This window comes from Triturus cristatus, chromosome 10 (genome assembly GCF_964204655.1).
Source record: "Triturus cristatus chromosome 10, aTriCri1.1, whole genome shotgun sequence".
Lineage (NCBI taxonomy): Eukaryota > Metazoa > Chordata > Amphibia > Caudata > Salamandridae > Triturus > Triturus cristatus.
This window is the reverse complement of record NC_140593.1, coordinates 133876458-133894500: the sequence shown is the minus strand read 5'-3', so window position 1 is coordinate 133894500 and position 18043 is coordinate 133876458. Positions and strand designations below refer to the sequence as shown.

Here is an 18043-nt window from a genome sequence, read left to right as displayed (position 1 = left end):
GCCACGGAGAATAGGACCTCATTGATGGAGAATAATGAGACAAAGGACCTCTGTCTGTAATTCAGAGGCCTCAGCAGTAAACAGACCAGACAATGGAGGCTAGGGGTAAGTCCAGCGTGACAGAGTGCAGGGGAGCACAAAAGCAGATGAGAAAAAACATGGAGGTACTTCCAGAGACCGCCACATGGATGAGGTGGACTACTAACACCTCTCTGTTCTTTGGCTCGCTGCAGCGCACACACATCCAGCTGAAAAAGGATTCCTGAAAGTCCATTACTAATCTTTGTTCAGGCCATGTTGGTTTCAGGGAACTAAGGAATTTCCAGATATTTCCTTTCTTTCTCTGGTCAATGATATGTCTCATTTGAAGACCAGCACTTATTCTCAGACAATCTCCTACAGTAGATTGAATGCACCCTCAGAATAGTTGTTGAGACAGGCAATCCCCATCGCTGGGCCATCACTGAAAACAACATTCTTGTTGAATAAGTGAGGTAGAACTACGTGGCCCTAGTACGTCAGGAAGCGAGAGCTCAGTTCCAAACCACTCAAGGCAGGTTATTTGAGATGGGCAATAAAGTTGGAAAACTCCTCGCATGGCTGGCTAAGAAGGAAGAGAGGCAGCGTTGCATTAGAGGCATTAGAAACTGAAGATCTGGGGCTGGGAGAGACTCTCCAGTATATTGCTCGAGCGTTTGCGATATATCTGAGGTGGTAACTTCATCAGTATACTCAGCAAACGAGAATGCAGATGGATTCACTCTCTGGATACGATCACTAGAGGTCTGAATGAGTTTGAAGAAGAAATAAGCAAACAGATCTCGATTATGAATACTGAATAAATCTATCCATGTGGATATATCGGTACTAACCCACTAGGGCTCTAGTGGATGTCTAATAGTACTAAGATTTTCGTATATCCCTGGTTGACTCCCTACTGTGAGAATCTTTTTCCCCTATGTATATACTTTCAGAACACACAAATTGATTATGAAGTGAGTAATCTGAATCAATGTCCAGAATGTATAACCGGGGTTATGTGTCTAACAGATTCCATCATTCGAACTATGCTGTTAAACGTATCGTTGTTTAAGGACAAAGTGCCCGTCAAGCGTTATTATACTAGATATGTACTCTCTACCCTTTTGCAATGCTGCTCTATAGAAATTTCTTGACTGTGTTGAAACCTATGGCCATGTATAAATTGTGTTGTTGTTTTTGTTGTCCATTGGTACAAAGTTTTTATTCAATGTATTGTTTGAGAATAGATAGACCGAAGACCGAACACCGATTGGTTGTCACGTTTGCCCACTCGGTGTCAGTATTAAAAATATTTTCCAATTATGTGTTAATTTTCCATATAGGAATGATGGTGTAAACTAATGCAGTCCACATCAGCATGAATTAATTTCTGATAGCCTTGTCCGGTTTTTCATAATCATTAGTAATTGTTTTCTGCCACCATCAATGTCCGGGTGCTTTTGAGCCAATATGATTTCACAAAGAGTAACTATGGCGGTTGTCTACCCACATTAACCTTCATTAATTCCAATATGTGGTAGCTCCCATACATGAGTCAATGCTCATATAGCTCACACCAGGGACCACCATATATCGATGGTCCGGTCAAAATTAGCACATTGCTAATTCTAATTGTATCCCGCATTAATACGTGCCAGACCTCCTACTAGATGGAACATAATCAACTTGGGACCAATTAGTATTCACTAGGGAGATTCAGTACCGGCAGCCCGGTCGGAGTCTTTTAACTCTTTCCATCCGCGTCCCGGTACCGTGACGTTGACGTTCTTATTTAAACAGACGTCTCCGAGGTGCGCGGTTGCTGAATCACGAGCACCGCGCGGTACGGACTTTCGCCGGATAGTAGCGGCACCAGGTAAAGACCTTAAATAATACTACACCCCCCTTTTTAAAACTTCTTCCCTTGATGGACCTTCCCTTAAAACACGGTTCTTTATATAATTTTTCAGTTTGGCAATAAATCCGGCTTTGTATACAAACATCGAGAACTCGAAGGAAGTGACACCACGTATTAAGGTACCCTTCACATTGTTTATTTCTGTTAGGTCTACAATTAACGTACTTGTTTCGGTTACTAATAGTCGTAACCTTGTCTTTGCAGTTTCGAATTCAATTCTACCCAGTGGCACCTCACTTATGGAGTCCACCTACACGAAGTCCACCGTTATACCTTATTCACAAGGATAAGCGGGTAAGCCTCCTTGGCTTTACACAGCTAATTAATAACACATTAGCCTCATGCAACAGCCTCATTTTAATTTTCATTAATTTTAGGCACTCCATAAGGCCCAGTACCCATCTAGGTTGCCCTTCAGTCCTGATGAAGATCCGCATGGCCAAGGTCCAAATTTCCTCTTGAGGCCACAAAGACGGATCGAAACGTCGACGCCCTTTATTATAGAGCCTGGAATACGTTCATTTATTCACGTGCCTTATTGGAATTAGTTTCCAATGTATCTTGTAATTGTTTAATTCAACGGCTGTACTAATTAATTCAACGTGACCAGGCCTTTTCATTTGGACGGTGATTGACAACCGGTCCAGTGTTCAAGTCTTTTCAGTATTTTATGTCACAAATCTCTCGAATACTTTCTCTTTCCTTTCACTTTTTCATATTCCAACACCTCACTCTTTGCACGTTCCCCTTGGAGCAACCTTGATTGAAATTTGTCAAAAGTAAACTACAAAAATAATAAATGCTATAAGAATTTTTGATGCTGGTTGGTTGCATGTTTTGTTTTATATGACAAATGTTATATTGAGTACTGAGGGCTATCTGAGTTGATGTTGCATAGCCCAGAACATTTAAATGATAACACTAAGAAAGGACTTATAGCCTATCTCTGAATTCAGGTCTAGGACCATTGTTTTTTGTACTACATTGTACCCAGGTCCTTGACTTTTTGGGTTACCCCATTTTTGTAATGGTTGCGATATATCTAGAGCAGCTCTACCAGACAAGGACCACACCTGATCAGTGAGAATTGGATTCCTTTGTTGGGGACCTTCCGGTCCCCCGCCTTAATCCTGACCAGGTTTAAGCGATGGCCGGGAAGATCATGGAGGGCGAGGTTGCTGCAGCTATCTCCCAATTAAACAATGGCAAAACCCCTGGCCCTAACAGCTTCCCCGTAGAATGTTTTTAAAGCGTCAAGTGTAAAGTTGCAAAGCCAATGCTCTGAATGTTCGACACAGCCAGGGAGACGGGCACCCTGCCATGCGACCTTTGTGAAGCCACAATTGTCCTGATCCATAAGGACAGTAAAACCCATAGATGGTTGTGCCTCTTATAGGCCGTTCTCATTGATTAACACCGAAACGAAAATCCTGGCCAAAATTCTGACAAACTGAATTCTTCAGGTGGTCGACTAACTTGTTAACCCGGATCAATCTGGATTTATGCCATACATGCCCACGAGGCATATTCTGCGGAGACTAATGGGCTGCTTGGCGTGCAGTAGGGAATTACAAGAGCCGAAAGTCCTTTTGGACTTTGCTGCTGAGAAGGACTTTGACTCCCTAGAGTGGCCATTTATAATGGGCATTCTCCCAAGATGTGATTTGACCGTATTTCTTATCCAGGGTTGGCCTACTATATAAACAGTCTGAGCCAACGGGGTCCTCTCAGAAAACGTAGGACTATTCAGAACCACCAGATAGGGCTGCCATCTCCCACCCCTACTTTTTGCAGTTGTTCTTGAACCCCTGGCATTGTGGATCGGAATAGATGCACAAATACAGGGCCTCTGATGATACCTAGGCTGGGGGAATATATGACAATATCCTCCTCAACCTTGCGGACCCCCACGCTGTGTGCCGAGAATCCTGCGCATCTTGAAGACTTCTGGGACCTATGCGGGGTTCTGCATTAATTTTCATAAGTCGATGGCCTTCTCGGTAGGAATGGGAGACCCAAATTGAGCTCTGGATTGCCTCTTCCAATAGGCGACCCAGGGGTTCTGATACTAGGAAAACCTGGTGAGATCTAGAGGCCTAAAGCTGGGACGTGGAGAGGTGGAGGAAACTTTTGCTATCACTCCTGTGCCCGAGCCCTTTATAAAATGATCTATTTACTGAACTTTTTGTACATTCTGCAAAATACCCCCTTCTCAGTCCTGGATGCCTTCTTCCACAGGGTAGACAGTATAACGAGGGTGCTGCTGTGCGATCAAGAATTGTCCTTTCACTACTGACAAGATGCCAGACGGAGGGGGCATTGCCCTCCCAAATTTCTGGCTTTATTATTGGACATCACAGTTGCTGACTGTTAATGACTGGTCCTTCTCGACCCAACAAGAACCCTCCTTGAAGGCAGACTGTACTGCCCGGATGCATACCTCTAGCGAATCTATGGAGGGGAAGGGAGGGCTACCTCCCCACCCCTATCCCACAGAGACTGTGTGTCAGGTTACGCTCCACAGGATCCAGTTTCAGCAGAAAAAGGTCCACCTCCTGATATCACCAACACCCCTATATGTATACAGGGTGTTCGAGGGATCAGGCGAGGGAAAGGATAGGGAAGGGACAGCAGGGGAAATAGAACCTGTAACAACAAAGGACACAGATATAAACAGAGTTCAAAGAACATATACTCTCATTAGGTCTCACTAAGTAACATATATATACCTGGTATGTGATATAGCAGTCTACAATCCTAAAGAGTATACCCAATGTCTTTAGATGAAAAGCATATCTGAAGCAAAAACTAAGAGTCATTCATGTGTTACTTCACATATGCCATCCAATCGGTGAACAACCTTTACAACGAAACTATTACAACGCACTACACTTACAACAAAATTTTTACAACGCAACATCCACTACAACGCATTCCATTACATAGCATGACACTACAACGCATGTTTAAAAACTACCTTTACAACGCATTCCATTACAACGCAATCCAACACTTACCCTACTGTTGCACCCCCTGGAGTTAGAATAGTAATTTTTACCCCTATACTATCCAATACTTACCTTAAATGCAATTTAATATTATGCGTTGTAATGGTATGCGTTGTAAAGGTAGTATGCGATGTAATGGAATGCGTTGTAAAGGTAGTTTTTAAAAATGTGTTGTAGTGTCATGCTATGTAATGGAATGCGTTGTAGTGGATGTTGCGTTGCAAAAAATGCGTTGTAAGTGCATGCGTTGTAAAAGTGTGCGTTGTAACGACATACATCCGGGAGGTGAACAACCTTTACAACGAAACTATTACAACGCACTACACTTACAACGAAATTTTTACAACGCAACATCCACTACAACGCATTCCATTACATAGCATGACACTACAACGCATGTTTGAAAACTACCTTTACAACGCATTCCATTACATTGCATACTACCTTTACAACGCATACCATTACAACGCAATCCAACACTTACCCTACTGTTGCACCCCCTGGAGTTAGAATAGTAATTTTTACCCCTATACTATCCAATACTTACCTTAAATGCAATTTAATATTATGCGTTGTAATGGTATGCGTTGTAAAGGTAGTATGCGATGTAATGGAATGCGTTGTAAAGGTAGTTTTTAAAAATGCGTTGTAGTGTCATGCTATGTAATGGAATGCGCTGTAGTGGATGTTGCGTTGTAAAAAATGCGTTGTAAGTGCATGCGTTGTAAAAGTGTGCGTTGTAACGACATACATCCCATCCAATCATATAAACTAGTTCACACTCCTACGTACCCCAGGTTCTAGCACAGCAGCAGAAAAGCAGGAATATATTAAATGAAGACAAGTTCCCCTGAATTGTTTATCATCCAGGATGAGGTGAGAGAAAAGAGTTTCCTCCAAAATAAAGCTTGTCAGTTCCAGCACATGCACGGTAATATGTGGTTCGATTCACCGCAGTATTCCGCCATGTGATTCCAAACACATGTGTTAATAAACACACACAGTTCCCTCAAGAGCAACGATATATGTGTGCATAATCTGCATTGGTAATAGTATCTCCAAATCCGGAAACAAGAGGCTACAAAGCATACACGGAAGTACGAGGTTCCATCACCGCTGTACTCCGCTATGCGTCCGCTGAGTTTTTAAAAGAGTCACGCCGGGTAAAGTACCTCCAACCACCATACACGGTAATACACGGCAACCGCTCGCAGTATTCCGCTATGGCAACCTCTATGCACAATACCGACGTAATGGCCGTAAACAATTACCAAGGCTACTCACGAATCAGAGCACAAACTCAATGAAGTCCAGAAGCAAGATACGATCCAAATGAGAAGCCGGAACAACGGCTTCCGCCACCAGCCGTCACTCCTTCAGCCGAAGAAGAGCCGGGAACAAAACAGAATTACACACGTTGGCCTGGACACACACTGCGACTTTATCCCCTCCCATTAAGCATCATGGGAGTTGTAGTTCATCCAGGGAATCGCGAATGTAGGCGCCGCTACACCTGATCCCTGACACTGTGGTCAACATATGAAAGAGGGCGATGCGTACACTGAAGTGGCGAGACCACACTTTGGGACTCGGGCCTCCTCTGTGGTCTTCGCGAGATAGATGAACATCAAAAATGGGACCTGATGGGGATCTCCAAACTGGGTGACGTATGTAGGGAAGCTGCAGTGATCCCGTTTACAGATTTGCGAGCTGAATATGAGTTGTCAGGGAGTCAATTTCTGAGATACCAACAGATGCGAGTCATACTAGGCTAAAGTGGTGTTACTATCTCTTGTTTCCAGCAGGCCGGTACCACCCCACTGCTCAGGGATGGGCCGCAAATCTGTCGGAGTAGCGGAAAGAGTTCTGTACCTAATTCCTTCCATATCCTGTGTGGTAAGGGATCCATTGGAGAGCCTGAGGAGACACTTAAAGCTAATCTATTGAAGTCATGCTCTGAAGGTATCTCAAAGTGATCTAAAGTGCCCAGTTTATCCTTACCTACCCACCCCTCCTTCTGAGTCAGTGGTGGCCTCTTAATCATACTGCTATGATGCTCTACTTTGTCTACTTCGCCCATTTTCAGCCCATCAAGGATTTTACTGATCTTCTTCTCAAAGAAGGTTGCTAGGCTGTCACAGAGGTCCTGTGTGGCATTAATCTTATTTTTTGTGCAGTCAGGATTGGAGAGGTCGTTCACTATTTTAAATATACTTCTAGTGCTATTTGACACTTTCAAGATGATGTCTGCTTAATACTCTGCTTTTACTATGGAGATTTTCTTTTTTATAGTTACCTATTGCCACTTTCAAGGCAGTTTTATCTTCATCGAATACTTTTCTCCACTTTCGTTCTGCCTGTTTGCAGCCCTCTTTAGAGTTTCTTAGCTTTTTATTGTATCATGGGGCTCACAGTCTGCATGGTTTTTTATGGTTTTTCATAGGGGCGATCTGTTATCCACTGCTGCAAATTCAAGTTCTCACAAGATTGGAGAAGATTTTTAAAAGCTGGGTCTAAATTCCCGTTGGGCCATAGATTAAAATCCCCTAGAATAAGCAATCTGGTATGGGTGCCATATTGCTGAAAATGTGGAATAATCCCTGTTGTTGGGGGCTAACTGAACCAGGGGGTCTGTAGCATACTAATCTAATCCCAAGAGTTCAGTACCCTCCGCATCATCAATGTCCATTGAGGTAATGTTCCATTTCTCCTTAAAAACAACCCCTACCCCGCCTCCTCTGCCGCTATGCCGCGGCATATGAAAGGCCTTATATCGCGGTGGGCATGCCAACCCTAGTTAAAAATCTGAATCAGGACGCGTCCATGTTTCTGTCATGAACATTGCATCAAGGTTGTGTGTTTCCAGCAGTAGTTGGATCTCCAGGTGATGTTTCACTAGGGATCTAACATTAATTAATCCACATTTAAGGTTGTCCCCTCCTGCCACATCAAACACCGTCCTTCCAATCCCTTTAGGCTTATATTCACCAGCATTACCCCCCCAGATGACCTATTGCCCGAAGTTGTACGCTCGTGTAGCAATGTTACGTGCTCCCCGTAGCGTTCTTCCCCAAACTGGCAGCATGGCTGGCGCTGTGTGCGGCCAGTGCGCGTGCAGGCGCAGACGGGCTTGCCTCAGCTTAAATAGGGAGAGTGGCCTCCTCCTTCAAGCAACGAAAGAACTAGACCGCTAACCAGGTGGCAATAAAATGGTGACCCGTTCTTACATGCGGTGTACACCAGCTCACCTTGATATAGCGGTACAACAAAATGCTACCAACAATTCATGTATCACAGGCAGTATTTACAATATTAAAAATCAAACAGTGCAATATTTTAATAGTTGAGAGGTCCGATCTGTGCAAATTATGCTATTTCACGCAGCAAGTGTAGCGGGCTGAGCTTAGTGTCTGCGCACTCGCACCTGCTTAAATAGGGAGAGTGGCCTCCTCCTTCAAGCGGTGAAAGAACTAGATCGCTAACCAGGTGGCGATAAAATGGTGACCCGCTCTTACATGCGGTGCACATCAGCTTACCTTGATACATGTGTTTAATTTTAACTCAATTGGCAAGGACTTGAACACCCCTTTATGTCCCTAGTAAATGGTACCCAGGACCTGGGTACTAAAGAGGACCTTCTATGGCTGCAGCTTGTATTTTGCCACCCTAAGGAACCCGCACACAAAATCCATTGCAAACTGCGTGAAATGGTGCAAAACCATTTAAAAAACACGACCTGGCACACTCACTTTGGGCCATATCCCTGTGCACTGCATATACTATATGTAAGTCACCCCTACAGCAGGCCTTAGAGCCCTATGGCAGGGTGCAATCTATTATATGTGAGGACATATCTGCAGGAGCAGATATGTCCCTGTGATGTCTGGTTCCATGGCCACAACATTGCGAGTGATCAGGAAACCATCTTAAGCATATGTACTTGGAACTGGTCATTACGAGTTACTCAGCTACATAATGGCTTCACTGAAAATAATGGTGTTTGGTATCCAACACCGCATCTTATTAAATCTGTACTGATGCCAGTACTAGATTTATTCTGACATGCACCCAGAGGGCATCTTAGAGGTGCCCCCTGAATCCTTCTAGTCTCTTAGTGTGCTGGCTGACTGGTATCTTCCAGACTGACACCACTGACAATTTCTGACCCCCCCCTGAAGGCAAAAGCCCATGCTCTGAGGTCAAGAACAATGCCTGTCTGGAGGAAGGTGATCACACCAACAGGATGGCTAGCAAATTTAGCATATCAAGACCAAAGGGTTCAAAGACTCTGCCACCTTTGATAAGCGACCTATTCTTCCCCCCAGACTTGGGAATGCCACCCCTGCCCTCGGGTCCATTTGGCACTAGAACAGGTGGGAAAATGAGATAGTTAGAAGGCGTGTTCACTTACAGGCTTGTCACACCCCTAAGGTGGACAACCTAAAAAGAACAACAGAAGAAGGGTTTCACCTTTTTAGGATTTGGTGAAACTAATAGCTCTAGGTCAGGTTTATTCCCACTCTCCCCAGAAAGTGGTCATGTAACGGATGTAGTCACCCTAGAGGTAAGTAGCCCATTGGCTACTACCCTATACTCCCCTAAATTCAGGATTTAGGGGACCCCCGACACCAGGAACAAAGAAGAGCCAAGGTCGAGAGAACAGAGGTCTTGCACCGAAATTGGCACCAAACCCTGCCTGGCTGCTTGCATTGCGACAATCATAAATGCCGACTCGTCTAGAAGCTGAACAGCCTCCCCAAAACCCATGGAGTACCGTTTCTACCTTAAACAACCAAGCACAATCTCCCTTGGGGTGGAGAAGCTATCGCCCTTCATCTGCAGGCACCAACTGCATCGACCAGTCACTTCGTGTTGCTGGCCATTGGGCTAACTGAGGGAGCATCTTGCCGGGAAGAGGTTGTTGTGAGCCCAGGAGGCCAGCTCCGCTGCTTCACCGAGTCTCAAGATGCTGACTCCTCACGGAGACTCTCAGCACCAACACCCTGGGTACTGGAGCCCTTGGAACTACCAAGGCTTGTTGAGTGTCCAGTCCAGACACCACCAATGCCAACACCGACCTGCCATCGAGGGACTTTAGGATCCCCGAGGACTACACAGAGAGTGGCCCTGCCGTTTTGTTTTCTCTCCCTCTCCAGGTCACCAAAGCCAAGTGAGAGCCTGTAACTACAGCGACCCACCAGCTAAAACACCTCTGCATGCGGGACCCAAACCTGGGATCACATGAACGGACTGGGTCCCTGTGCTCCAGAGACACTCAAGAGCCATGCCCCCACCTTTGGGTTCTACCAAGCTAGTCCCCACTTGCAGCCCTTCTTTTGCAGGTACCTTCCCATTGACATTATCGTGTAGCACTCAAGGCTACCAACGTGACCAGCTTCTCTGCACCCGGACACCTCAGGGCAGGTAAACCTGAACTGCTGGTGGTTTCTGATTAAGATCTTGGCGGATGGGTTACTCCGTCACAACAGTGACAGATATCCCCTCTGCCAAAATCTAAATCCCATTATGTCCTATGGGATATATATATTGCAGTAGATGGGATATCCGTCACCGTTGTGACAGAGCAACCCGTCCACCAAGATCTAGATCAGGCCCAAAGTCGGAAAAGGTATCCTCCAAAACCAGTTGCCTGTATAAATAAGTAAATATATATATATAAGTATCTCAAATGATGTAATAATGTTTTTATCAGTCAAGGGCTTTTAAAGTTAATAACAATGCAGTCACCAATAGAAAGCTTTGGAATGTGGCCCACCTATTTCACCCTACACGCGGTGAGAATTTCATTAACTAAGTCCTTGTGCCAAACAGTATTTTACTGCACCAATGGACCACCTTAAACTTCAATGCCAGTGGGTTATCTTTTTTTACCTAACTCCAATGGGTGTACGCCCTCCAGGACTATAACGTATGGAGTACATTCAGGAGGTAACTGTAGTTGAACTCCTTGTCTTGAAGTCTCTGTCCGGCGCTGTAAAGGAAACACCACTCCTGGTGAATTTGCTGCTGCCAATATGGATTTGCTTCTTCTGGCAGAAAGGGATGGTGGTCTGCCCAACTTGGATGTCAAAACCTGGCTTTCTGCCACTTCTGGGGGATGGTTAGTTTGTGGAGAGTGGCTCAAAGGCTTATCAGACCAAGTAGAACAAACATGTTTTCACTGTGTTCGTATTAGCATGGAGACTTTATCATTAAGCTCTGCCATTTGATCAGAGATAACTTTGTGAAAGGCCTTCAACGTGTATTCCAATTTTTGAAAAGGTCGGGCACTGATCAAATATTTTGGATTGCATTTCATTTAGATAAAGAGGATCACCATCTTTTAATGCCGCCTTGGAAGAACGTTTTTTTACTTGGCTGATGCCATGGCTTTCCATCTGTGTGACTGCAGTTTTTTCTGGCAAGTGTGGCAACGTTTGTGCAATCCCTTCTTTGCGCTTTCTCTGTGGTGGAGGTGAGTTTACTGATTTTGGCGCAGGATCAATTGCATCCACAGAGGAGTTCAAAATGACGCAAAAATGACATGCCACATTCATTTTGCTTTGGAGCCTCTTTTGTGCCTTCTAAAGAGATACCTGCTCCATTATTCCTCGAGTTTAGTACCAATACAGGGGCCATCTCTAGAGCTGATATTTCAGTGATGATATCGGGGTAATTTATTAATCTTTGGACTGCATCAATTCTCTCTTCAACTATCCCATTCTCTGTACTCAATGCCCCCATATCTGTTGTGAGATAATTGGTTATTACTGATGTGGAAGCCGTTACCGGTTCTCTGCTACCTTTAGATGGATTTGTTTTTCTCTTACCTATACTATATCAGGATATACAACAAAGATCACTGCCTACCTTCAAGGAGAAAGCAGTAAGTTCTAGGAATATTGAGGTCCAAATCCTGGGGCCAAGAGGGAGGGCCCAGCCGCCTCTAGACGTGGACAGGCGCAGGCTGACCCCTCTTGGCCCGGTCTTTGCCCAGTCCCATGCCGGGACACGTTCCACACAGTGGGGATCAACGGCACATTATGTGTGCCCAGTACGATGGATCTTCCTCCTGGTGGGAAGTGTCTACTCCACAGGCCAAAGGAGTATGGGGATTGTAGTTCTGCCCCGGCTAAGCCCTTATGTGCATCCATACCAAAGACAAAAGGTGCAACTCCCAGCGTGCACACCTGGTCCCATACTTGGCCCACACTATATCATGGACGGCCTGAAAATTTGACTTTGTTCAGGTCTGGCGGGACCAGGCACCCACGCCTTTTTTTGTTCTATTTTCACCTTGAACTGTAAAAACTCATAACTCCGGTTTTACTTATTGGAGTTTTGTTGTTTTGGTGTTATTTTATTTTTTAGAATGTACTCTTTTTCTAAATTGGTTTGGGTTTCATCTTATGCTGTGTTTTCACTTTATCACTGTTTGAGAACTGCATAAATACTTTACACATTGCCAACTAAGTTAAGCCCGACTGCTTTGTGCCAAGCTACCAGAGGGTCAAGCACAGGTTTATTTAGTGACTTTTGTGGTTGACCTTGACAAGAATTGTGATTATTCTTTGAAGTGGGTTCTCACTCCCTTCAGAGATAATCAGATTTCTTACAGGAATGAAAAGGACTACAGAAGTGTTAAACTAGACACATGTGTAACAACCACAACAAATGTAACATTATCGCAGAAAGATCTGCATAATGTTCTAATCCACTGCCGAAATCGTGCCTGTCTAGGTGAAGCACTCATCTTGAGCTAAATATTTCATCAAATAGTTTTAAAAAACTGATATCTTGTTTATTTTTGAGTAGAGTAAAATTGCAGTCTTGTAGCATATCTCTGAAATGCCATGGAACAAGGAAGATCTTAAAAATTGTTCCTGGATGAGCATGTGCCACAGTGTTATATGCGTGATTCTCAAAAAGAGGAGGAACAGGGGCTGTTTATGACAGGTCCAGCATACATAGCCCAGATACAAATGAAAAGATATGAAAGTATGCTGTTCCTAAAGAGAGCTATTGGTGAACAAAGAGATGTATGTGTCCCCGAGGTCAGGAGGAGAGTCCTCCTTTAGGAAAAAGACCCTCACACACCCGGCAGACTAGCTGTCATATGTCGTCAGCATGTGGCCCAGATGTTAAGTGTCATCATCGGGTCTGCTCCGAATCGGGGCGGCGCTGCAATCCCCGATCGGCGACCCCAGTGGCGCCTTTTTGTGGAGATCTTTATTCCATAGTTGCCGGTGGGTGAATGCAGGTGAGGGCCTTCAAGTGAGGAAGTGTGTGGTGAAAGGAGTGTATTAAAAATAAGTAGTGGGAAACCTAAATAGTGTTTATTAAATGACGGGGGTCCCACTCTTATTCTAAAAACAATAGTGTGCGTAATATAACAGTTAAAATGACTGTTTTACGCTGTGGTCATAAATGGTCAACATGTTTCTTGCTTAAGTAAAGTAACCGCAATTCTTCAGGACCAGGTGATTCACACACTTATTGGTAGTGGTAGTGGCTACTGTGGCACTTACCACACATACAGCACCCTAATAAGTGGTGACTAGTGGAGGTGAGGTACAATGCCTGAAAGAGAAAAGTACAGGGACACAAACATACATATAAATAACAATCACAATGTGACAAATATTATAAATCTTATCTTTAAAAACTACGATCATCAGTTGTCATGCAATTTCAATATTGCCAGGTGTTCAGCTATAAGGTGGTACTAGGTGTGAACACCCTTAAGAAGTGGGCTAAAACAAAAGTATTGTTAAAAATGACCAATTCCCACTGTGAATAGTGTTATGGCAGAAATTTCAGAATGCCCGATGCGGGGTAGTGCACAGTGGCATCAGGGCAGGAATATCAGTTACATAGGTGAAACCACTCACCCTTAACTGCAGGGCTACGAGATCCAACGAGCTGGCGCTGGAAGCAGACACCGGATAGTACAGTGTCCTAATGGTACAAAAAAGCGGCGACCAGAATGGAAGGCAGAACGTGCAGCCGCAAAAAAGATTCGGGTGAGAGCTGTTCCCTTTGTAGCTCAATCGTATAGCGTGGAAATCCGCACGAGGTGAGGACCCAGGCACTCAGACATACACGAGAATACTTACAGAAGTCCGTAGAACAGGACGCCTTCCCACCTACCCTTGATCCGCGCCGACTCGGGGGACGTATCTCGGAACTCCCAGAGGAATTATCAAGCGTTACCCAGCCAATCAGATCCGCGTACCAATTGGTTCGTCAGGGAGGTGCTGGGGGAAGGACTAGTATGCGCAGTCTACTTCCGGTAGAAGAAGTGCTGTATGTGTGGTAAGTGCCACAGTAGCCACTACCACTACCAATAAGTGTGTGAATCACCTGGTCCTGAAGAATTGCGGTTACTTTACTTAAGCAAGAAACATGTTGACCATTTATGACCACAGCGTAAAACAGTCATTTTAACTGTTATATTACGCACACTATTGTTTTTAGAATAAGAGTGGGACCCCCGTCATTTAATAAACACTATTTAGGTTTCCCACTACTTATTTTTAATACACTCCTTTCACCACACACTTCCTCACTTGAAGGCCCTCACCTGCATTCACCCACCGGCAACTATGGAATAAAGATCTCCACAAAAAGGCGCCACTGGGGTCGCCGATCGGGGATTGCAGCGCCGCCCCGATTCGGAGCAGACCCGATGATGACACTTAACATCTGGGCCACATGCTGACGACATATGACAGCTAGTCTGCCGGGTGTGTGAGGGTCTTTTTCCTAAAGGAGGACTCTCCTCCTGACCTCGGGGACACATACATCTCTTTGTTCACCAATAGCTCTCTTTAGGAACAGCATACTTTCATATCTTTTCATTTGTATCTGGGCTATGTATGCTGGACCTGTCATAAACAGCCCCTGTTCCTCCTCTTTTTGAGAATCATGTTTAGCACGGGGTCATCCCGTAGGAACGACATAGGATACCAAGGACACTCATAATTTTGAAGCCTTGGTCCACTTACACCACATAAGGCACGAGATTATCTACCGGCCTTATTTTGTTGTGATATACATACTCTCCCCCTGATCTTGGGCATATCGATTGCCCTTCTTCTTAGACTAACCATACACTCAACCATGGATGATTGCCAAGGTTTGAGTTTTGGTGATGACATAGCTGCAGAAATTCTACGAACCCCGTCTCTTTTGGGGCCTGATAACAGTTCTACCTCTGGAGCCCAATCAGACGACCTTATGACTCTTACCACACTGAAACGGGAATGGCTTAAAATCACATTGCATGGAGCGATGATGACGGAATACCTGAGGGCCAACATCGCCCCGAATGGGTTAATTGTAAAAAATTTTCCCCGCCTCTTTCTTGAAGATATGATCTTCAAAAAGGAATGGTCCCTGGTGTCATGGAAATGCACCAGGGATTGGTTGATTCTAATAATTAATACATCTAAGAGAATAGCTGATGCTCTACTGATCAGAATTCAGAATGCGGAGGGGGCTGTCAAAGTCACCTTAACCACGGCAATTTTTAAAACTAAATTGTCTGAAATTAACAATGAAATAGCGGAGAACAAAGAATTTTTAATGAAACAGAAAATAACCAAACTGCAAAAAGATATAAAAAAGTTTGATAAGGAAAAAGTTTACCCCTACCTGAAGGCGGATTATACATCAACGCTTAACAGCTACTCTTCTGAAGAGGAGTCTAGTGGGTCTAGACGCAACTCCAACACGAGTAGCGATTCTAGTGGGGGCAGCTTCTCTAACAATCGAAATAGACAGAGACAACAGAACTATTCCCACTACCCATTGATCCCGTTCCAGGGACAATATCAGGCGACCCCACCTTTTTGGCACTTTCCTAACTTCCAATCTGGTCCCCCTCCGCCTCCTCCTTTCTACCAACAAGGCCCCCCTTTTTTAGGCAGAGGCTGGGGCAGAGGAAGAGGGCGGAGAAGAGGAGACGACAAGAAAGTGCACTGGCAGGATCAACCCTCAACATCCATGGAGACCAGGAGCCAAGCCCAGAACAAGAGACGCTAGTTGTTAACCTCTCTTCCCGCACTCTAGATGACACAGAGAGGCGGGTACTTGAAAAGGGTCTGGGCTTCGTACCTACACCGAAGGTCGATTACTTCAAAGAAATGTGTGAAATCCAGGCCTTTTTCCGCAAAGTACGTCTTAGAGCTTACTTTCATGATGGACCAGAGGGTCAATGTGAAGACTCTGGCCTCCATAAACCCTCTACCTTTACACCACATAGCGGGATGGTCCCCAATGAGGTGTTAACTTATGAACAGGCTGTTCTTAAAGATTGGAAGCAAGTCAAACCTGCCACTACTTTCCACAATATCACCAACGAGGAAGAAGCAGCACTACGCTCACTTAATGACGACCCCCTTATCACCATCAAACAAGCAGATAAGGGTGGCGCGACGGTAATCATGTCAACCTGTGATTACCGCACTGAGTGTGAACGCCAGCTACGGGATAGGAAATACTATACTCCCATCCAAGAGGATCCCACCTACAGGCTCAAAACCTTGATCACGAGCATGGTCTTCCATGCCGAGACCCAGGGCTGGATCACGAAAAAAGAGGCTAACTTCCTAGTCACTGGCGAACCCAGAATTCCTTATTTCTACTGTCTCCCCAAAATACATAAGGGCACTAATCCGACCCCAGGGAGACCAATCGTTTCTGGGATTGGTTCCCTGTTAGAACCTCTTTCACAATTCGCAGACTACTTTCTCAAACCTTTGGTCCAAGGCACCCCCTCATTCCTAAGAGACACCACTGATGTACTCAGGCTTTTAGAGGACACCCAACATCAGGGAGAGGTTGACTTCCTCATCACCCTAGATGTTGAGGCCCTCTATACTAATATCCCCCAGAGGGCTACCCTTGATGTTATAGAGGATGCACTGAGTAGTCTAGAATGGGTATCACCCACCCCCCGCCCTTTCATTATTGAATGTGCCACTCTAGCTCTAACAGAAAATTTCTTTGAGTTTGAAGGCCAATTATTCCATCAGACACAGGGCACGTCGATGGGGAGTACCTTTGCCCCCAGTGTGGCCTGCCTCTACATGGCAGCATTTGAGGAACGAGCCATCCACAATGAATCGAACCCTTACAGAGCGAACATCCTATTGTGGAAGAGGTTTATTGACGACATTTTGATCCTCTGGAAGGGTGATCAGGCACACTGCAATGAATTTTGCCAATGGATAAATACTTTAAATCCATATTTAAAATTTACGAGTACCATCTCTGACCACCAGCTCCCCTTTCTGGACCTCCTGATCATACTAGACGATCATCAAATGAGTACCACACTACATCGCAAACCCACTGACAGAAATAGTCTATTACATTTCAATAGCTACCACCCTGGGGCACTCAAACAAAATTTACCCTTTGGTCAATTCCTCCGTATCAGGAGGAATTGCAGCTCTGTTACTGACTTTAAAAAGGAGTCCAAAACCCTTATGACCAATCTTCTCCAGAGGGGGTATCAGAGTCGGGACATCAAGAGATCCTACAAACGTGCCCGTAACAACAACAGGGAAGGGTTACTTGAACCAAGAGAGAAAAAAACTGACGACTGCCTCACCTGTGTGATTACCTACACTCCTAACTCATCACAACTCAAGAAAATCATTAACAAACATTGGGGTATCCTCCACACCGGGGAACTTACAATACCTAACCCCCGTTTTGCCTTCAAACGCACCACTAATTTGAAGGAGAGATTGATACATACTAGACCCAAACTACTAGTGAATACCACTCAATCCACTTTATGGAACCTTCCACCTGTCAGGGGCCATTACCCTTGCGGTTCCTGTGTGGCGTGTCCTCAAACCAAAATAACGAAGGACATCGTTCTTCCTAACGGCACCACGTGGGAATGCAGAACGCACACTAACTGTAACACTGCCTACTGCGTTTATCTGATAACCTGCCCATGTGATCTACCCTACATAGGGATGACGACTAGACCAGTGAAGACGAGAATCATTGAGCATCGGAGTAATTTCCGTTGCAAAAAAATGAACACTAGGATGACGAAGCACTTTTGTGAAAATAA

The 18043-nt window shown here is 44.8% G+C and overlaps 1 protein-coding gene across 2 annotated transcripts in view; it reads left to right on the top strand.

Annotated features, from left to right (window-relative positions):
• Positions 1–18043, top strand: part of EAF1 (ELL associated factor 1) — an 80556-nt gene that overhangs the window by 31306 nt on the left and 31207 nt on the right. Inside the window, exon 3 of one of the 2 annotated variants that reach the window (XM_085630634.1) lies at positions 2144–2233. The exons of the other annotated variant lie outside the window; for it this stretch is intronic. Coding sequence (XP_085486760.1) covers positions 2144–2233 — 90 coding nt within the window. The remainder of the gene's footprint in view (positions 1–2143; positions 2234–18043) is intronic. 2 annotated transcript variants of the gene reach the window in all.